The sequence below is a fragment of the Lissotriton vulgaris genome, chromosome 6 (assembly GCF_964263255.1).
Source record: "Lissotriton vulgaris chromosome 6, aLisVul1.2, whole genome shotgun sequence".
Lineage (NCBI taxonomy): Eukaryota > Metazoa > Chordata > Amphibia > Caudata > Salamandridae > Lissotriton > Lissotriton vulgaris.
Window position 1 is genome coordinate 1,505,199,181 of NC_141694.1, and position 22,742 is coordinate 1,505,221,922.

A 22,742-nucleotide genomic window follows, 5' to 3' on the forward strand; every position below is an offset into this window, starting at 1 on the left:
GGGAGCGGAGTTGGTGTTGGTTACACCGCTCTGGAGGTCTCAAGTGTGGTTTCCGGTTCTTCTGGAACTTTCTTGGGATTTTCCAATCCTACTCCCCCTGTTTCCTCTGCTCCTGACAAATCCGGATCGGGAACCGCATCCTCTCATCACGCAGAGCTCTCTCCGCCTCAAGGCATGGAGGCGCTCAGGAGACGCTGGTCGCTCCCAGGCCTTTCGGGGTCGGCTGAGCACTTGCTCTCCAAGGCGTGGGCCGATAGTACGACGAAGCGCTACAGATCCGCTTGGCTTAAGTGGATGCGTTGGTGTCTACGAAGGGATTTGGATCCCTTGGTCGCGGGCCTCGTTCCCGTGCTAAATTTCCTGGCTCACCTAGCCGACAAGGGCTTGGAAATGCAGGACACAATCCACCTAGAGATGGACTGCTTCGAGGTCGCAAGACCCGTCCTGACCGACCCATAATTGATGAACAATTGGTCAGACCTACAAATATCCTTGGTTTTATCCAGATAAAATTTCAACACCCTCCTTACATCCAGGGAATGGAGAGACCTCTCCGCTGGGGATGAAGGGTTCTGAAAAAACGTAGGCAAAGTTATAGTCTGGTTGACATGAAAATCAGAAATAACCTTAGGAAGAAATTTAGGGTGAGTACGCATAACAACCTTATCAGCATGAAATACAGTATAAGGTTCATTACAACACAACGCTTGAATTTCACTCACCCTGCGGGCCGATGTAATGGCCACGAGGAACGCCGCCTTCCAGGACAGGTGCTGCAACGAAGCCTTATGAATAGGTTCAAAAGGCTCCTTCATCAATCTGGACAGCACCACATTCAATTCCCATGAAGGCGAGGGAAGCCTGACAGGAGGGAATACTTTCTTCAAACCTTCCAGAAAATCTTTGATCACAGGGATCTGGAAAAAGGAAGTCTGTGAAGGGCATTTCCTGTAGGCAGTCAATGCAGCAAGATGTACCTTAATGGAATGGACATTAAGGCCAGACTGCGCCAAATGTAAAAGGTAAGGAAGGATGACATCTTCCTTGCAGGTCGTAGGATCATGGTTCTTAGACTGGCACCAGATACAAAACCTCTTCAGCTTATAAGCATATGAAGTCCGAGTGGAAGGTCTCTTAGACTCCTTCAGTATGTCCATGCAGTCATCGGGCAGATTCAGATGGCCATATTGCACTATCTCAGGAGCCATGCCGCCAAACTCAAAGACGAGAGGTTGGAGTGTAACATCCGTCCCCCGAACTTCGTGAGAAGGTCCGGCCTGCACGGCAACCGAATGTGAGGAAGGAAAGACCGGTGAAGAAGGTCCGTGAACCACCACTGCCTGGGCCACTCCGGGGCGATGAGTATCATCCGAGCTCTGGACCGGGCCAGCTTGATGAGTACCGCCGGAATCAGGGGAATGGGAGGAAAGGCGTACAGAAAACCGTTCGTCCAGTTGATCCATAACGCATTCCCCAGCGTCCCTTGCTGGAAGTACCTGGAGGCGAAGTCTCTGCACTTGCTGTTTTCGGCGGTGGCGAACAAATCTACGTCTGGAGTTCCCCACCTTGCGAAGACTTCTCCTAGTACTTCGTCGTTTATGACCCATTCGTGGTTTTCCTGAAGCAGTCTGCTCAGTGCGTCTGCCTGAACATTCTGCACACCTGGAAGATGGGTGGCCGTTATCGTCAGTCCCCTGGCCAGAAGCCAGTGCCAGATCGTCTGCGCCTCCTGTGACAGAGTGCGCGATCTCGATCCCCCCTGCTTGTTGAGGTAATACATCGTGGTGGTATTGTCCGTCTGTACAAGCAGAGAGTTGGTCCGGAAGGACGGAAGAAAGGCCTTCAGCGCCAAGTGAACAGCCCTGAGTTCCAGGAAATTGATGTGATACGTGGCCTCCATCGGTGACCACGTGCCTTGAATCTGTAGAGTCCCGGAGTGCGCTCCCCATCCCAGAAGAGACGCATCCGTCACGACAGTCTGCGTGGGAATGTCCTTGTGAAAGGGAACCCCTCTGAGGAGATTCTCCGCCGAACACCACCACTTCAGAGACTGAAGAGCATGCAGCGACAGTCGAATCTTGTCGTCCCAAGATCCTTTCCTCTGATCCCACTGGTCCTCCAAGCACTCCTGCAACGGTCTCATGTGCAGCCGTGCGTGTGGTGTCAGGAAGATACAAGAGGCCATCGATCCCAGTAAAGAAGACACCGTCCTCACTGTTGTAGATGGAGTCGTCATAAGAGCCTGAGCCTTCCGAAGGAGTGATAATCGTCGCTCTTCCGAAGGAGACACGCTTGCTGACAGCGCATCGATGGAGGCTCCCAAGTACTGTATGCATTGGACCGGAGTCGGGACAGACTTGGCCATGTTGATGTGCAGCCCCAGCTTGTTCAGGAGAACGCACGTCTTCTGGAAGTGTGCTCGCGCTTCCGAGAAGGAGGATGCCTTGATCAACCAATCGTCCAAGTAAGGGTAGACGAACACCTTGTTCTTCCTCAGGTGTGCTGCTACCACCGCCATGCACTTCGAGAACGTTCTCGGCGCAGACTTCAGTCCGAATGGGAGTACTGTGTATTGATAGTGATTGGTGCCGACTTGGAACCGCAGGAACTTCCTGTGTTTGTGTGCAATGGGCACATGGAAGTAAGCATCCTGTAGGTCTATAGCGCAAAGCCAGTCTCCCTGTTGCAACTGAGGGTAAATCTGATGCAACGACAGCATGCGGAACTTTTCTCTGCGAATCCATTCGTTTGCTTGCCGCAAATCCAGAATGGGCCTGAACTCGTTCTTGTCCTTCTTGCGAACCAGAAAGAACCGGGAGTACAGACCTCTTCCTCTCTGAGACAGAGGTACGTCTTCTATCGCCCTTTTCCTTAACAGGACATCCGCTTCCGCCTGAAGCTCGCGCAGCTGAAACCGCGAGCTGACCGGGGGAATAGCTGGAGGAGGGCTGGTGAACCGAAGACTGTATCCATTGCAAACAATATTCAGCACCCACTTGTCCTGAGTAATTTTTCTCCACTCTGCCAGAAAAAATTGGATGCTTCCCCCTACCGGAGTGGGTAACGGATCCGGGGGAAGTAAGTTCCTAGGGCCTAGACCCCGCCTGGCCCTTGGGCGCCGGAGCCGACTGCTGGCCTCCCCTGCCCTTCTGCCGCTTCTGGAACGGCTTACGGAACGGCTGCTGCTGTTGTGAGTGCCCCGAAGCCTGTCCTCTTCCTCGGCCTTGTCCGCCGAACCGCCGTTGGAAGGGGCGGTATTGCTTCTTAGTCTCTTTGGGCTTCTCCAGGCCCACAGCCGTCAGCGTTTCGGCCTCCGCCTTCATGCGGGCCATTTCATCATCCGCATGCTTCCCGAAGAGGGTCTCACCGGAGAACGGCAGATTGGCCACCCTCTGCTGTGCGTCCGGTTTCAGGGACGTAAGCCGGAGCCATGCGTGGCGCCGTTGGTTGATTCCGTGGCAAAATCCGTGAGCCGCCAACAGGGAAGAGTCCGCAGCCGCGCTGATTATCTGGTTGGCCACCAGCATTCCCTCACTCAGGACTTCCATGAAGTCTTCACGCTGCTCCCGAGGCAAATGCTCCGCAAAGCGCTCGAGGGAGTCCCAGAGGGCGCGGTCGTATCGTCCCAACAGAGCCGTGGCACTCGCCGCTTTCATGGAGGTAGCGGAAGTTCCACAGACTTTCCTCCCCGCCGAGTCCATCCACCTTGACTCCTTGTCCGGGGGAACCGTGGAGGTCGGAGTGGTGGCATGCTGCTTGCGGGCCGCCGTGACGATGACGGAGTCAGGCGGAGGCTCCGCTCTCAAAAAGGCGGGATCCGAGTCGGGAGCCCGGTACTTCTTTAATAATCTTGACGGAGCCGCCCTCGTCACCGCCGGGGTGAGAAACAGAGCCATAGCCGGTTCTTCCAGGCCCGGCACCAGGGGCAGGAGAGGACGAGACAGATGCTTCTGATGTAGAGTCTCGAAAATGACCGACGTCTTTGGCGTAGGCACTGTCAGGGATATGCCTAGCTTCGCCGCGCCCCTCAACAGGACGTCCTGAAAAGCAACTAGGTCATCTATCGGGGACACTCTGGTATCCGGCGACCCCGACAGGGTAGGTGAATAATCCCTCGTCCCAGAGGACCTCGTGTGTGTGCGAGATTCGCGCCTCCTATGGCGGTGCCTCGCTCTCGTGGATGATCTCCGCCGCGATCTCTCCTTCCGCCCAGAGCGAGAGCGAGACCTGCCGGCTCGTGGGCGCTCCTTTGGTTTACGTGGAGGGGTCTTCCGTGGTTCCTCATGGGGTTTCTTCGGTTCCTCCCGGGGTTTCGGTTTCGGAGTCCCCTTAGGAGGAACAGGCAGGGACGGCAGGGAAGTGGACCTCGGCGGAGGAACCTTCGGCTGCGGTGTGGGCCCATTCGGAGGGACCGGAGGTGGAGGAGGGTCTCCTGAAGGCAGTGGTGGTTTGGGCGGAGGGTCCTCCTTAGGCAGGGGGGGAGGAGTCGGAGTCCTGGGCCGAGATGGCGTGTACACTTCCGAGTACACCGAGCCAGTTGACCCTTTAGGCGAGGGGCGCGGAGAGCCATCCCCATCAGCAGGCGACCGCTTCCTCTTGCGTCCTCCACTGGAAGCAGCGTGACTCCTGGGACTAGAGTCCCTTCTGTGCCGTTTTGGAGAGGGTGACCTACTCCTCGACGCTGACCGCCGTCTGCTGGACGCAGAGCGACGCTTCTCCGGCGTCGAATGACTCTTCCTCGACTCCGGCGTCGAACGCCGTCTCCTCGGCGTCGACCCTCTTCTCCTCGACGTCGAACGCCGACCCCTCGACGTCGACCTCCTCTTCCGCGACTTCTCACGTCGCCCTCTCGACGTCGGGCGGTCCGCCCTAGACGACGAACGCCGCCGTCGTCTAGATGTTCCCGACGTCGAGGAGCCCCTCGACGTCGATCGGCGGTGTCGCCTCGACGGCGATCGACGGTGTCGCCTCGACGGCGAGCGTCGGTGCCGCCTCGACGGCGAGCGTCGGTGCCGCTTCGACGGCGAGCGCCGATACACGTCACTGTGCCTTCGGCGTCGGTAGGAAGATCTCGACGTCGAAGACGTCGGCGGCGGCTTCGACGTCGGCTTCTCCTTCGCCGTCGAGCCGTCACGCCGTCTCGACCCGGAGCCCCGGGGAGCACGCCGCCGTCATCCCTCTCGACGTCGTCGTCGATGCCATCGATGTCGACGGAGAATGGGACCGTTTGCTGGACTTCCTGCCCCCGGGGAGCCCCCAGGGGCCTCAGCAGAGGCAGAGGGAACCTTCCCAGGCTGCCCAGACCCACCTGCAGCCCGCAGACGCCTATCCTCCAGGCCAGCCAGCCTGATCTTCAATCTGTCCCTCAAGGCCCGAGCAGAAAGCTGCTGGCAGATTACACAATCCTCAGGGACATGATCTTCTGGAAGGCACACGATGCAGACCTCATGGGGATCACTCTTGGCCTTCTTCCTCTCACATGCTGGGCACTTCACAAAAAGGCCAGGCATTTTGGAGCCCCAAAACACCTAAAACAGCACAAAAGTGAGAAGAGAACACCAAGAAATAAACTGCAACACTTTTAGAATTCAAAAGTGCAAAAACAATTCCAATAAACCCTTGAAAAAGGGAGAGCTCAATGCCAGGGTCCTGTAAGCAGGAGCCGGAAAAAAGAACTGAAAGTAGAGGGACCTGCTATGCATTCTGGGATACTGGGAGAAGTTCTGGAAAGTTTTCTTAAAGGCACAGTATCCTATTTAAGCCACATAATGGCAGCCTATGGGGCTTGTCTGTCCCTACCTTCCTCTCTATCATTCCTGAGTCTTTGACTGGGGGAGGCAGGTTTCTCTATGGTAGAAACTAGCAGGCTGTGCTGTGTGTGGTGATTTTTGGTGGAATTTCTAGTTGAAGTACTGGACAGTGTAGCCTGTGGATATAGGCTGCATTATTTGTCTTTAAATTCTCTCTTAAGTGTCTTTGCAGTTTCTGCATTATTTTGACAACTTAAGAGATTATTTTTGATTGCCGGGGTCCACGCACATGGGCGGGACTATTCACTAGATTAGGACTATACACAGAGATCCCCTACTACAGAAAGGGACCTGACCTTTGATGTAGATTGGGTCACTGGGAGCTGCCTTATATTTTTTGGCCACCTGGTGACTCTGACTGGGTCCTTAAACACTTCTGGTGCATGTTTTAGCATGGCTTTTAGCTGGCAGGGTGCGTGTAGACTTTTGTGAGGGTGCAAATGTTCTAATAAGAATTCTTCTTCAAAGGGATCAGAGTGGAATTGCACCCCACGGTTTTGTGCAGCCCTAATAATTAATTGCGCTAACCCAATGTTATCATCTGGTGGGGATGGCCTAGAGGGATCGAGGTCCGGGTCATTGTGTGGATCTGGATCGGTAGTATAATCATCCCAAGGATCTGTATTGTGGGGGAGTGTATGAGCATCATCAACCCTATCTGTATCTGTGGTCCCATCCCCACCCATATCATCATCTTCATTCTCATCCTCTTGGGGTTGAGGTGAAAATGTATGTTGAGGAGAGAGTGCTGGAGAAATTAACACATTTGGATCAGGTGGAGAAGTGTTAGTGACTATTTCCTATTGTTTAATGGGTATTTCAGAGTCTTCTGAATGGTCCAGTTTTATCTTTTTAGGAGGTTTGGTGGTAATATGACACATTTGTGGGTCAATGTGTAGAATTTTTTGCTTTGGATCCCAAAAATCTGACACACACTGTTGTTTGGGTACAATGTCCTTTTTCGGTGCCGAAAGGCTTTCTGCAGGGTCTTGGACTCTCTAGCTTTGGGTGAAGGGGTTTCTGGCTCCAAGACCTTTTTCGGCTCCGAAATTTTCGATTCAATTTGTTTTGGCTCCAAAGGCTTGTCCTTTGTTTCAACGCCGAAAGCTTCTATGTAGAGGCTGTTTTCGGTGCCAACGAAGAAGGGTGTGGCACACGCTTACTATTGGGCTTCGGTGCCGAAGGTGGCTTCTCGGCACCCATATGGGGTTGGCTAGAGCCCAAGCCGGAAGTCTTTGCTCTCAGTTTCATAGCGGGCCAGAGGGCATAGCGTCTGAAGTGTGTTGCCGGTGTCGACCTGAGCCGAAGGCGTTACTGGAGCCTTTTGTTTGGGGTTGATTAGGAGAGAGGTCTCGGTACTCACGGACCATTGAGCCAGGGTGACTGTCGTCTTCGATGTCGGAGTCGTCGGCTTCAGAGATCTCTCCTCCTTCTGCTTGTTGTTCTGGGTGGACAATGGTATCTGCTCCGAAGATGTCCGGAACCAAGCTGCTTCCGCTGGACATTTTGGGACGTTGAGCCCGACTGTCACAGTTGGTTTTCTTCGACCTGAAAGATGAGCAGGCCTCGCAGTTCTTGTCCTCATGCTCCGGGGAGAGGCAGGGATTACAAACCTAGTGTAGGTTGTAGGTTTTTAATTTTGCCATCCCAGCTTGGAGACCATATTAGACTGGGGGGGGGGGGGGGCTGCCCTACTTGTATAATTGCCGTTTTAAAAACACTGTATTGTTTTAATTAAAGCGCACTGTTTGGAACTTTTCCTAATGCAACCAGCCCAGCTCTTTTTACGCTAGCTGTACTAGAGGGGACACGGAACAAACGCTGCCTTGAGGGGCATGCTAGTGAAACTTTAACTCAGCGAGACATTCACTCTTTACCAAGCGCTCGACCCCTGCGGTATCCAGAAGTTAGATTCGGGACCGCATTGCACCGGGGTTGGCGCTCTTGTTTTTTCTTCTCCCACCACTATATCACGCTCGCTAGAGCGAAAGCGCAGCTGGCGCGCCAAAGGCAAACCCGTCTGTGCCCGGAACGCGACCAGCGCCAGGATCCCTGGCCAAACTGCACCAGAAGTCTATGGTAGGCCAACTTTGAGAACTAATATATGTGGTTCCCGAAACATCTCCCCACTGATTGAGAGCAAATTAGGGGGCCATTGTTTAAATTGTACGTTTAAACTGCTTACCAACATTGGGGTAACGAATATGCTACTTACCAGTATGCATCTGTTCTTGGCATGTAGGGCTGCTGACATTCATATCTGTGCATAGATCGCCGCCTAGTGTTGGGTCTGGATGATTGCACATTGTTGTCCTGGAAGAGTCTTTGAAGTATCACGAGATAGGTGACTCCTCCCTTGGACTACAGTGCGCATGGGCACCCCCTCCATCCTCAGATTGTTTTTTGCCATTGTGGCAGAGATGGAGTGTAATACAGTGAATGATGTCCATGCTACATAGTAATTCTGAATGCTCAGCTGCTACAGGCGCCGGGGAGGAGGGTGGGCGATATTAATGTCAGCAGCCCTACATGCCAAGAACAGATGCATACTGGTAAGTAGCATATTCGGTTCGAGGCATGTGGGCCCCTGAATTCATATCTATGCATAGATTATATAGCATTCCCTCCTGTTAGCGGCGTCTGCCCGTGCCAGCTGCAGAAGTCTGAAAAAGAGTTTTGAGAACAGCATGTTCTACAGCTGCCTACTGTCTTGAATGTACATCTACGCAGTAGTGTTTTGTAAATGTATGTATAGTGGACCATGTGGCTGCTCTACATATCTCTTCTAGAGGAATATTCCCCAGGAAAGCCATGGATGCTCCTAACTTACGTGTGGAGTGTGCTCTTGGAGGAATGGTTAGTGTGCGTTTAGCCTTTGCATAGCAAATCTGTATACACTTAACAATCCATCTGGCTATTCCTGCTTTGGAAATGGGGTTGCCTTTGTGCTGTGGAGAAAAGGCAACAAACAGTTGTTTTGTCTTCCTGAAATCCTGTGTTCTGTCTATATAGTACATGAGAGCCCTCTTGACATCTAATGTGTGTAGAGATCTCTCTGCGACATTTTCCGGATTAGGATAGAAAACAGGCAGTTCTATGGTTTGGTTCATGTGGAACTGCGAAATCACCTTAGGCATGAATGTAGGGTTGGCGCGTAGTACAACTATTTGCGTGGACCTGTATGAATGGCTCTTGAATGGTTAGTGCCTGGAGTTCACTAACTCTTCTCAGTGAGTTAATGGCTACTAGGAAAGCAACTTTCCAGGTCAGAAATTGAAGAGTGTAGAGGTTCAAAAGGTGGTCCCATCCGTCTGGTGAGGACCACATTTAGGTTCCAGACTGGTGAAGGTGGGTGTCTGGGAGGGATCACTATTTTAAGTCCCTCCAGAAAAGCTTTAATGGCAGGCACTCTGAATAGTGAGAGGTGCTGCCTGTTCTGAAGATAAGCTGCTATTGCGGATAAATGTATACGAATGGAACTGTATGCTAGATTACATCTGTATAAATGCAACAAATAACAGATAATGTTTTGAATTGATGCATCCAGTGGGTTAATGTCATTATTGTTACAATATATGACAAACCTTTTCCATTTTGCCGCATAGCATGCTCTGGTTGTGGGTCGTCTTGCTTCCTTGATATTCATACATTCTGGCGGCAAGTTGAGGTAGCCAAATTCTAAGACTTCAGGAGCCAGATCGCCAGGTTGAGCTGTTTCGGATCTGGGTGCTGAATTTCGCCATGGCTCTGCGTTTAAAGTCTGGGTGTTAGCTGCAGTCGTTGATGCGGTACCACGGAAAGTTCTACTAGCGTGGTGTACCATGGCTGGCGTGCCCACGTCGGAGCAACCAGGATGAATGTCATCGAGTGTTGCTTCAGCTTGCGTGCCACCAGCGGTATTAGAGGTGCTGGGGGAAAAGCGTACGCAAATTTGCCTGACCAGTTCATCCATATCGCATTGCCCTGTGACTGCGGATGTGGGAACCTGGCAGCGAAGCTTTGCCATTTTGTGTTTTCCCTTGTGGCGAATAGGTCTATCTGTGGATGACCCCACTGCTGGAAGTACGGTTGGAGTACTGATGGATGTATTTCCCACTCGTGCATCTGGTGGCTGTGTCTGCTGAGCAGATCCGCCATCTGGTTGTCTTTGCCCGGGAGGTGTTCCGCCATGAGGGAGATGTTCCTCTGAATGGCCCACTTCCACATGCTCTGAGCCAGATGAGACAACTGCGGAGAGTGTGTTCCTCCCTGCTTCTGTATGTAGTACATGGCAGTCATGTTGTCCGTCCGGATCAACACGACCTTGTTGCACAGGTGTACTTTGAAAGCTTTCATTGCCATGAAGATTGCCATCAATTCCAGAAGGTTGATGTGCATCTTCTTTTGCTGTGCTGTCCATAGTTCCTGCACTGTGTAGTGGAGTACATGAGCTCCCCATCCCTGGAGAGATGCGTCCGTCGTCAGTATAATCTGTGGCACAGGCTCCTGGAACGGTCGGCCCTTGCAAAGGTTTTGTGGGTTCCACCAATGCAGAGAGTTGTACGCCCGACCGCTCACCAACACTAGGGGCCAGATGTAGGTAAATTAGATTTACCGATTTTTAATTACCAAATTTTACCGATTCGGTAAATAAAAATCGGTAAATCTAAAGGGTGGATATGTAGGTATTTCCAGATGTGGAAATACCGATTCTGTAACAATCGGTATTTACCGATTCTGTAAATACAGAATCGGTATTTCCCATTGATTCCTATGGGCTTTGAAGCCCATAGGAATCAATGGGAAATACCGATTCTGTATTTACAGAATCGGTAAATACCGAATTTTGCAAGGGTGCAGGGGGTGTCACTTTGGGGGGCTGGACTTCGGTGCTGGAGCTGCTCAGGGTTGGGGCTTCTCAAACCCCAGTGCACTCACTCCAGGATCCCTCGGCGGTCGTGCTGGTTAAGCGTTGTGCAGGTTTTGAAGATGGCCGGTCCCTCAGGTCTCGTCACACCCACGAATCTCAGCTGGGCTGACAGGGGTGGGGGAATCATATCGCCCGACGCCCGAACCATGTTGATTTTTATGATGGGCAAGAAGATTTAATGTCTAGTTTGTCCGACGGACAAGTAGACAATAAATCACGTAAATAATATCGGAGCTGTGGGCACTGTGAGGCTCACAATCAATCAGCAATGGGTAATAGAAAGTCAGAGAACCTTTGGAGGCCTCTAATCCACGTGAGCACCGGACCGCGCTCCCCCCACCCCCCTGCAACGCCATAAAATTATCAGGCACAGGAAAAATCTATGCCCGCGGCCCGCCCCCTTAAAACATGGATACAAGCACTGTCAGCAGCTCAGCATCGAAATATGCGAGTTAACATTGGCCTATGGCTGCACTTCTCTACCTGCCACCACCGAGGAATGGCGTAGGTGCCTGTCGGGCCGGAATGCCACCCGTGCAGTGGGCCGAGAGGCACGAGGTACCAGCTGTTGCAGGGGGCGTCCTCCCGCCGTCACTTATAGTAATCTGTTTTGTAGAGAACACCAAGAAAGAGGCGTGCCAGAGACATGGCAGGGCACACACTGGCTGAGGACTGTCGGAGGGAAGCAGTGAGAATCGGAGGCCATTGGGGAGGCCTAGGATTGTGACGAGGTTAATTGTGAGGCTGCATGCGGCTGAGGCATGGGGGTTGTAGAGTGTGAGCCTGCTTGGGTGTGTTACATGGGTCTGTTCTGCCGTAGGCTTATTTGTGCAACCCGTCAGTGTGGGACACTCTGTGTGTCACTTGTTTTTTTGTGAACTGTGACTCCAAATGTCCGGTATTTATAGAGCGCGACATTGACACATTCGGCCTGTTTCTAAGCGCTCGGTTTTCAGGAGGCACTGGGAGGTCAACTTGTCTTGTCAGGGTCACAAATCATCTATAAGGGAATCCACGATTAAACAGGTTTTTTTGGGAAACAGGGCAGTAGGCGATATTAATTTAAGACTATTGCTAAACTCAGCCTGGTGGTGGGCTTAGGGGCACTGCGCAGGAAAAAAAAGGATGCCCGTGCATTTCCCAAGGTCATAAAATACAGGGAATCTCAATGACCCAGGAAAGTTGCACATAAAGGTGCAGGAAAACCTCGCTTCAAAGCAACGCACTTCCAGCATTCACTTGTAAGAGGCTGACGAAGGGGTGGGGCAGGAGGGGGATTTTCATTTCCTGTCTTTGACTTGTCTGGTCAGCCACTTATTTCACTCTGTGTGTCCCTGTGCTCAGAGATCTGGCCCCGTGAGCATCCTCTACAGCGCTAATGATCATACAGGATCAACGAAAAGCTCCATGGTGTGCTGCCAGCACAAAAGCCAGTTTTCACAGGGGCTACACTTCCATCTGTCTCGCTGACACTGAGGTTGAAGCAGCCAGGCCATGCATTGCTGTTTCACTTAAACTGCCTGCCTCCGATAAACTACTTTATCAGAAACTGACATGTATCCAGAATGCAGGTGCAGAGGCAGGGCCATTGTATTTATTTAGTGCTGCATCAGAGTACTGGCTCATCAACCCCAATGCTTCTGCGCCAATTAAAACAAATATGCAGTTGATGCGCACATGTGCAAGGATCTATCTGCTAGTTCCTCTCAACTGAAAATAAAAATGCTGTGCCCTGACCCTGGATCCCTTCGACATTAGAATGTAGTAGCAGATTAAGAGCAGGGCTTGTGGTGGGATGGAAAGAGTCATTCTATGGTGTGAGGGAGAACACCACATACCTGTGAGATAGCACAGCCTGTGAGCGCACTTGCTGCATAAATCTTGTGCTATGCATCTCTTAAGTGTAGGTTGAAGTACCTGGCACACCCCACTTATACTTCAAGATGCAGAACAGAGCACCTACAAGAATGGCAATACAGGGTGCACGAGCAAGAAAAATAGCTCAGTGAGTTCACATACCTACTGCCACCATAACTGTAATTGCTTAGTTCACCCGTACTGTAGCATGGTGCTCAAACATTCCTAATGTCTTCTTTCTCTGCTCGCCCGAAAATGTGAGACGAGTTCTGGTTGCAGTAGCATTGAGGCTAAAGGCTCACTCTCAGAGTGCGCCTGGCAGCTATTAAGATCTAACTGGTTCCATAATTGCTACAGATCTATATTTTAGCAACCCACCCCTAAACCGCTTCTAGCTAAACATGTGTGAAGAAACAGTAGCGTACATATGTGTCTCTTATTTACATTTTAACTGGAATGAAGGGTGGGGGCGACTACTGGAGGGTCTTTGTGCCTGCAACCATCAGAGTAGGTGCTATATGGATTGCTATATTTTATTGTTATTAATAGGGGTGTTTACTTTATTTGTTGTCAGTGCAAGGTGCGTGTTTCTATTGTATTTATTTGAAGTGGTGGTGAGGTTCATGTTGAGAGGAGTTGTAGATTTTCCTTAATTGCTAAGGTATCAAATGCACTATACATGGAGGGGTCTTGTGTATTTGAAGACCTTTACACCATATGTGGCTAGGGCTAGGAAGCAGGGAGAGATGGGCTTGTGACATGTTGGTATTTGTGCAGTGTGCTGCTCCGTGCTCTGCTTATGGTTTTGGTGTACTTCCTGCTCCCTACCTCCAACAACCTTTTCTGGTCCTTCAGGAAAATACTAGACATGAGGCTGCAGAATAGGTTAGGTGATGGTCACAGAGCTCAATGACTAAGAGAGAACATGAAAATGAGTAGTGGCACTTTCGGACGTTTGTTCAGCTGAATAGCTAATATTTGATTTAGACATCTTGGTAGCTGCAGCATAAATAAACATAATTTGTCAGATAACCTTTGACTATCCATCAGGCTAAGAAAGGGTTTCCAACCCTACTATGATTGAGCCCAGGTGTCCTTGCTAGGTGTGATGGAATGCCGAGTCCTTCCAATTACTCACTACCCCTCCATCTCAATGATCCTGATCCCTTCACATCTAGATTGACAGTTTCTTCAACTTGGTTCTCCTTCCCTTTGCTGTGAAAATGGAATGAAGTTTGAGTTGCTGCTGTATGAGAGTGTGTGAGTGGTAGCCTACATATGCTACATATCTTTTATTCTGAGTGATTAACTTCCACATCTACCGAAGGGTTGCATCTCTTCATGTCAGTGAACCTTGTGCTGCTGCTGCCATTACTGCACCTGTACTGTGCAAGAGAAACTTGTACTGATACTGCCAGCTTTCTGTGTGATGCTTGTTACACCAGCCCAGGAGCATAAAAGGGGACATTGATGTAACTTCTCCATTAAAAGTATAGAAACTCAGACAAGAATTGTGGATACTGTCTCAGTGAACCACAGTAACTCTGCTACGTGATTTTGCTGCCCCATGAAGAGTTGATAAGCTCGGCCAAGAAGTGCAGTTATTCCCACCCACACATGTTTATCAGAACATCTCTTGCGTATTTTAGAAGCTGGAGAGCTAGGAGTTGGACTTCACGAAGGAGAAAATCCTTCGGACCAATAGGTTCATATTCCGACACAGTCCGCCCCAAAGACACAGCAAAAAATGTAGTCAATTACCAGTCTGCACTCTGCCTTTTTTTCTACGAATGAAAATCTGTCACCGGCAGACTGGCTGATAAGTGGGTGCAGTGCACAATGACATCTTCACACATGCTGTCCAACTAGCCAGTACAACATTTGCATGTAAGGGTGCATCACCATTCACAACTTAATTATACTGGCATTTGAAAACTATATTGCAAGGTATGTTGCACTGATTGCAGTGCAGGTGCTCTCTGTGCAGACCTATCTTAGTGATTTATGGAGTAGGTAGGGCAAGCAGAATTGACAGAGGGCAAGTAGATTTCTGTAACATTTTGTCCCTTGGCCAAGTAGAATTTTTGAAGATTTCTACACCCCTGGCTGATGATGCAGGAAGAGATGCCAGGGAATCTGGGTCTCGTCGAGCTGGTCAGTCTTGATCCGGAGGATGGACGTGCAGCAAACCGCGATGCTTAGGTGGTGCCTGCGGGTGCAGGGTGGCTACTCCTTAGCCACAAGGGAGAGTCTTCAGAGAAAGTCAAGAGTTCCTTTCGTGGAAAGTAGTTCAAGATTCAAGATTATCTAATTTGGGAAGGGGGCCTGCTCCTCCCTTTATTCTAAGAAAAGGGGCTGGCACGCGACTAGGTCCTGCCCATGGGTGGGACCAGGAGGGGGGTGGTTACACCCCTCTCCCTTGTCCGGACTTTCCCCAGCTCAGGGGCTGGGGTGCCCCTGGAACTGGTTTGAGCCGGCATATGCACAGTGAGCACCGGGGTGCCACTTGTAGTCACCTTCCTCTCAGCCCTGCCTACCTGGGATACACAAAATCCTGTCTGGGATGGTGCTAGCACCGCCCCTGACAGGAAACCCTTTGTCCGAGCTCTCCTCGCTGGAAGGACTCCCAGCAGCAGAAGGTCAGACTTGTGTCTGTGGTGGCAGCATCCATTTTGTGATGTTGAGGCTCGAGTTAACTTTAACCGGGGTTCACAGTTACATACATGTTGTGTCCCTCTAGAAGGGTGGAATGCTAACCCCGTCGCCAGAATTGGCGAGGGGTTAGTATTCCAATTCGTATGACACCTTACTCGACATGTTTTGATAAAGCGATACCAAAGTTAGCAAATAACCGCGAGGATTATAATGCACTTAAGAGTATATGGTACGCGTTATCATGGAACAGCTATTAGGACTTGGTTCCGCAAGCTGCAAACGGGCTCGGCTCATGCCATAGCACCATCTCACATAATTCCAAGCACTCTGCCTTCAGGATTGTTAAGGCCTGCAATAGGAGTGACTGATAGGAATACATGTGTCCATTTTAGGGTTAGATATAGGAATACTATATCTAAAGCAAAGGGTGATTACACCACCTTGTCCCAGCTGTCGTGCAGCCAGTGGTGTCAGATTTGGATGGCCAGCCAGGGGTGGCATAATACATGCTGCAGCCCCTGGTAGGCCCTGGGTACACCTATGCCCTAGATACCTAAGGTATGCTGTACAGGGACTGATGAGGTGACTCAGTATCCAATTAGATATGTACCTAGAGTACATGGAATCCATTTTACCGAGAGAGCAGTGGGCCTGGGGTCCTGAATAGCAGGGTCCCAGGTCAACTAAGTAAAAAAAACAGCAAAACACCAGGCAAAAAGTTGGGGGCAACCATAGTCAGATATCCACCTTCCTACATGTGCTGTCTCCTTAGGTGTGCTGCTACTGTCGCCAGGCACTTTGTGAACACCCTGGGTGCCGTCGTTACTCCGAAAGGGAGGACTTTGAACTGATAATGTTGATCTTGAATAGTGAACCTGAGATACTGTCTGTGTGATGGGTGTATGGGTATATTGAAATAATCATCTTTTAGATCTAGTGTTGCGACGAAGTCTCCCTGACTGAGTAACGGTAGAACCTGCTGTGAGGTGAGCATATGAAAATGCTCTGACAGAATGCATCTATTTCGAGGCCTGAGGTCCAGTATGGGTCTGAGAGACCCGTCCTTTTTGGGTATTAAGAAATACAGAGAGTACACCCCTGAGCCTTGGTCTTCTACAGGCACGAGCTCTATGGCTCCTTTTTGCAGCATGCTGATGACCTCCTACTGCAATAAGTGTAAGTGCTCTGCGGACATAGGACGGTGTCTTGGTGGTATGTTGGGTGGAGTGGATGTCAGCTCTAGACAGTACCCGTACTGGACAATGTCTCTCACCCACCTGTCTGTGGTGATGGATTTCCAGACCGGCAGGAACTGTTGCAGTCTCCCCCCGACAGGTGTTATATGGTCGGGGGGCAGTGACAGGGCGTCACTGTTTGATATTGGCAGAGGATCTGGAATTGTTGTTTCCTCTTCCTCTGCCCTGGATGTTGTTTTCACGATATCAACCCCTGTTGTGTTTATTGTAGGTGGTTTGTGTACCTCCTTTATTATACTGTGTCTGCTGTGTGTTTTGGCCTCTTGAAGGCCCTCTAGTATTGGAGCGACGAAAAGAGCCACCCCGAAACTGCTGTGACTGCAGAGCCCCCATAGACTTCGCAGTCTCGGTGTCTTTTTTAATCTTTTCAAGGGTGGTGTCAACCTCAGGTCCAAATAAGTAGTCCGGGTTAACTGGCTGATTGAGGATAGTAGTTTGTATTTCCGGTCTGAATCTCGAGATTCTTAACCAGGCATGTCTTCTTAACATGACGCTAGTGTTAATGGCCCTGGCTGCAGTGTCAGCTGCGTCTAGCGCGCACTTGAAGGAAGCATTGGTTATAAGCTTTCCTTCTTGGATAAGTAGCTCCGCTCCCTCCTTGTACTGATCTGGTAGGTGTTGTAACAGTGTCTCAAGGGTATCATAATGGGACCTGTCATATCTGGCTAAGAGTGCCTGAGTGTTGGCAATGCGCCAGATGTTAGCTGCCTGCGCTGCCACCCTTTTTCCTGAAGTTTCTAGTACTTTCGACTCCTTGACAGGAGGGGGAGCATCACCTGTAGTCTGGGAGTTTGCTCTCTTACGTGCATTAGAAACAACTAATGAGTCCAATGGCAACTGTCTTCTTATATAAGTAGGGTCCACAGGTGCCGGTCTATATTCCTTTTCAATTCTAGGGTTTAAAACCCATGCCCTGGTGGTCTCCTTAAAAATGTAACCAGCATGCTTAAGGACCCCTTTTAGCATGGGCAGAGTCTTGACGGTTCTTTCCGAAGTGGAAAAGGTGTCGACCAGAAAATCTTCCTCAACAGGGTCAGCATGTAGTAGCACATCATGGTTACCCGCCGCTCTTTCAATAAGGGCGTTAAAGGCAGTAATGTCCTCAGTAGGAGATGTTTTTACATTGTATGCATGTGTGTCAGGGGCATTCTGCGGATCCCTTGGGTCAGCTGGGTCTGCCCATGGTTGGTTCTGATCGTCGGGATCAGTGTCCACCTGATAAGTGTCATCCTCATTCTCGTCATCCCCTGCATCCACATCTGAGTATGTGGGTGAAAAAGACAGAGGTTCTTGCCCATAGGATTGCAGAGGTTCCACAAAAACCGGCGATGTGGTTTAATCCCTCTTCTTCTTTAATGGAATCTTATATGACTCCATGGGTGTTTCTGGTATTATTTTCCTCTTATACATGGACAGTCTACCAGTGTCCGAGTCGATGAACGCCTCGACTCCTGTTCTTCAGGCTCCTCTGTAGCCCCCAGTCCCATCGACACTCCTTTAATGGCTCCAATACCCTTTTTCGGTTCAAACATCTTCGGTCGCACTATCAGTGGCAACCCGAATTTGATTGGTGTCGATGCGGTCTAAATGTTTCCGACCAACTTCGGGGTTGGGGCCTTCTTCGGCCCGACCGTTGTAGCCTTTTCTCTGATGCGTTGGAGGGACTCCGACACCTCTTTGGATACGAATGGGGTCGGCTGCGTCGACTCAACAGGGTCCTCGGAGCCAGTCTTTGTCTTGGCCGCAGGCCTTGTCCGAAGATCGACCCCCCTCTCTTGATTCGAGCCTTTTGACTGTGTCGACTCTCTTCAGCGCTGACTTTGTCGGTTCGACAGCCTTGACTTTGGTCTTCGGTGCCCCAACCTTCGGCTCGATGACCTTTTTGAACTTCTTGGGATCGACGGCCTTTTTCTGTTTCTTCGGCTCAGAGGTGTTTGAGGCCTTGGAACCGACCAGAGCCAGCTGCACTTTTGGGTTCGGTTTTGGCAGTGATGCTTTCGGTTTCGATTTCTTTGGATCGACCAATGGCAGTTTCGATACCGATGGCTCTTTATATATGTTCGTAGCCGGGCCTTTATGCGGGGCTGTAGAACGAGTCGGTAGATCTCGGGTAAGGCCTTGTGGCGATCCCTCGACCTGAGCCTTATAGAGTGCTTCATCTCCGGCCCCCGTATCGATGGTTGGGCCTAGCTCCTCGCCGGAGCTATCTTCTACGGCCCCAAGGGCCTCTGCGTCGTCTCCTACCTCATCGACGACGTTTTCTTCTTCTTCCAATATTTCTTCATTTTCGGCGTCATACTCTGAGTCATGCCCCGAAACAGGATCAGAGTGTTCTTCCCGATCCTCCAGATCAACGACCTCTTCGTCTTCGGTCCCGAAGATGTTTTCTGGATTAGGCGCTGATCTCTGCGACTCTAATCGAGCCGCGTGTCGAATCTGAAGAGTTTTCTTCGACCTGAACCGGGCACAGGCCATACAGTTGGCTTCGTTGTGATCCGGGGACAGGCACTTGTTGCACACCGGGTGGACATCGATGTGCGAGTATTTTGCATTGCAAAGTGGACACCTCTTGAATGGGCTTCTTTCCATCGTAGATCGAAGATCGGGTCGTGTGTGGAAAAAAAACCGTCTGATTCCTCAATGTCCTCTCGAAGCAAAGTTATCGGTACCGAACGAAACTATACCGACCCTGTTGAAAGCCTTTTGGCTTTGTAGAAAGTTTTCCTAACTTGAGCTAAGATAGTAGCATCCGAACCCAATGGCGGAAAAAAACAATCTGAGGATGGAGGGGATGCCCATGCGCAATGCAGTTCAGTGGAGGAGTCCTCTATCTCGTGATACTCCGAAGACTCTTCCAGGACAACAATGTGCAATCATCCGGACCCAACACTAGACGGCGATCTATGCACAGATATGAATTCAGCAGCCCAAATGCCTCGAACACTCCACGCCTACAGACATTGTGGGAAAAGGAGGGGTGAAGACAGAGTCCTTTAAAGCTAGCAACCGGGGTCTCAAGGGCTCAGTGACAGGACATGTTAAATGCCTGTTAGTCAACACTCGTTCGGTAGCTAAACACAAATACGAGCTGGAAGACCTTATTCATTCTTTTCAATTAGATCTTGTCTTTCTAACCGAAACATGGACAAACACTTCAGCTCCTGACTAGAACATTGCTGTTCCAGAGGGTTACGCTTACCTCTCCCAGGAGCGACAGGCATAGGAGGAGGGATAGCGATTATATATCGTCATTATTTTAAAATACAGCTTAAATGATTTCTATTCTTCTAGCGGAGGCAATGGATTTCCACATTAAACTAAATAACCATCAAATCTTCCAGGGGATACCGATTTATCGTCCGCCAGGAACCAGAGCAGCTTTTTCTCAAGCTCTCTTGACGCTCTTAGAACTTTATACAGACCCGCTCCCTCTAACAAACCTCGGCGACTTTAATTACCATCTTGAAGCAATTAGCAACGCGGACACTATTAGGCTACTAGATAATCTTGAAGCTTTTAATCTCAGGAAATTGCTAAGTGGATCTACCCATCTGGCAGGTCACACGCTGGATGGGAATTTCACGAGTGATCCGTATATTACAGTCTCTAATTTACAAATTCTATCATGGACAGACCATAAGGCCATTCATTTCAAACTTAAACTCTCTCAGACACAATCAGGAGCCCAAGTTTAAGTCTCAAAGGCATTAATAAGATGATGGGACAAAATCACGGCTGGAGACTTTGAGTCAGCACTAAACCCTTCTCTGAACACCTCAGAGTCTGATAATAGCAAAGCAGCTCAGCAGTTTAACGACTGGTTGACATTAGCCGCTGACAAGGTCGTGCCTAAAATGTTAGTGACAGTAAAAAGAGTCAAAAAGTCATCACCATGGTACACCCCTGAGCTTAAAAGTTTGAAAGTTAACTGTAGGAGAGCAGAGCGCCAATGGCGACAAAACTACTATAGCGACATGAAAGCGGTCTACAATCATACCACTATTGTATAAAGAAGCAATTACCGCCACAAAAAAAATGTTTTTTACCGTAAAAATAAAAGAGGCAGGTATTTCCACCAGGGAACTGTTCAAAACAGTTAACATGCTGGCTAAACCACAGCAAGATAAAGGGTTTAAGCTAGATCAGCCCCTATGTAATAAAGTGGCGAACTACTTCCAAGAGAAGGTGACAGAAATATATAACAACTTTACAAGCCCCGTCAGACTACTGGACCCAATAATGTTCCACTCTAGCCCTAAAGGTAAATTGACCTGTTTTCAGCCAATCAATAATGAAATGGTTGAAAAACTCCTACTTTCTATAAAGTCAGGTGCACCAACTGATCCTTGCCCCCCCGTATCATGCATGAAGCAGCTCCCAAGATATGCAACAATCTGACCCCGATTATGAATCAAGTCCTAGCCACACGCCGCTATCCTGCAACTTCGAAGATGGCAGCGATCACGCCCCTTCTAAAAAAAACTAATTTAGATCCTAGTGAACCGAAGAACTACCGTCCCATAGCTGGTCTCCCTATTGCCCAGAGGTATTAAAAAAACAACTTAACAGAGCGCTTACAGAATACCTTGACGAAAACAATGTGCTGGATCCATCACAGCATGGCTTTCGTCCGCGTCACTCGACGGAATCGGCATTGTCGCTGTTGAAGAAATCCGTAGAACTGTAGACGCAGGAGGTAGGGCGGTCCTCGTACTCCTTGACCTATCAGCCGCTTTTGATACCGTGAACCATGCGGTTTTGGTACAGAGTTTGAGGGATATAGGAGTCGGAGGGACCGCCCTGTCCCTACTGTCCTCCTTTTTGGAGGCAAGGGAGCAACAGCTATTTTGGGACGGGATGCAGTCCGAAAGCTTTCAACTTCCTTGTGGAGTTCCGCAGGGATCAGCGCTATCCCCGACCCTTTTTAATCTTTATGTTACCCCTCTGGCCAAAGTAGTAAGAAGACACGGCTTTGGATTGGTCTCGTATGCTGACGATTCTCAGCTCATCATTTCCATTACCAACCAACCAGAGACCACAGCAATCAGGTTCCACGCCTGCCTTACCAACATTATGACCTGGATGTGTCTGAGCTATCTAAAGATTAACACAGAAAAGACAGAGGTGATGGAATTCGGTTCAGGCCCACCTCTATGGAATCAGATTTGGTGGCCGCCTGAAGCCGGAGAATGTCCCTGTCCTGTGGAAAAGGTCAGAAATTTAGGGATCATGTTTGACAACAAGCTGAATTTTGGCGCCCAGGTGAATAATCTCATCTCTTGATGTTTCCTTCTTTTGAAGATTTTAAGAAAAATTTTCCCATTTATACCTAAAGAGCTCCAAGAAACAGTGATGGTTGCGCTACTCCTATTCGAATGCATCGTTTCTAGGAAAATCTTTGCAAAATGCGACAGCTAGACTCCGTTTGGGGCTACACAGAGGACAGCCAACGTCAGCAGGAATTAGATCACTGCACTGGCTGCCCATTAGACAGCGCATCGAATTTAAATAGTTAACCTTAGTCTACAAGGCAATAAACAGAGGGAGCGCTGGGGACTTTAAAAAACTGTTTATACCATATGTTCCTGCTCGGGCCCTTGGATCGACCAGCCAAGGTCTCATAGAAACCGTGAAGTACAACCGAGCCAGATGGGGAGGCCGAGCTATTACATACTGCTTGGCCAAGCTCTGGAACAAACTGCCTCTGTCCCTGAGACATCAGCCGAATCTTCAGTGTTTCAGAAAAAAATAAAAAACCTGGCTCTTTACAACTACATAGGCTATGCTCCCACTATGGAGCCAGCTTCTTTTTCTTCTACCCCTACATTCCAGTGCCAAGACGCCCCGGCAATCGAGCGCTATACAAGCATCCAAACATAAACATAAGTCTGTGTGTGGGAATTTAGCACCACACCCTACAGTACATAAAAGCGTTCTTGAATGCTCGACCTAAAAACAGCATCCTTTGGTGCTGCCCTCATCTAACCATCAAGCTATAACACTTGTATAAAAAATGTGCCATCCCTGAACTTAGTCAAACTCCTTTAACAGTTGTGCCTCTCCAAGCAAAATTTGCATGCATAAATGAAATCTAATTTCATTACCTTTTGTTGGCATATCCATTTGATTTCAATATTAAATCCGACATCTTCAGGTACTGATTCCAAAGCCTGAGGGAAAAGAGCATTGAAAAATGTGATGTCTAAATTATTTTTCAAGTGAAAGAAACTATAATAGATGTGAAACTGCTTTCTG

General features: G+C 49.6%; 1 protein-coding gene across 1 annotated transcript in view; it reads right to left on the reverse strand.

Moving 5' to 3' along the window:
• GPCPD1 (glycerophosphocholine phosphodiesterase 1) overlaps window positions 1-22,742 on the reverse strand; it is a 941,421-nt gene that overhangs the window by 131,789 nt on the left and 786,890 nt on the right. Inside the window, exon 16 of the mRNA XM_086927681.1 lies at window positions 22,592-22,657. Coding sequence (XP_086783807.1) covers window positions 22,592-22,657 — 66 coding nt within the window. The remainder of the gene's footprint in view (window positions 1-22,591; window positions 22,658-22,742) is intronic.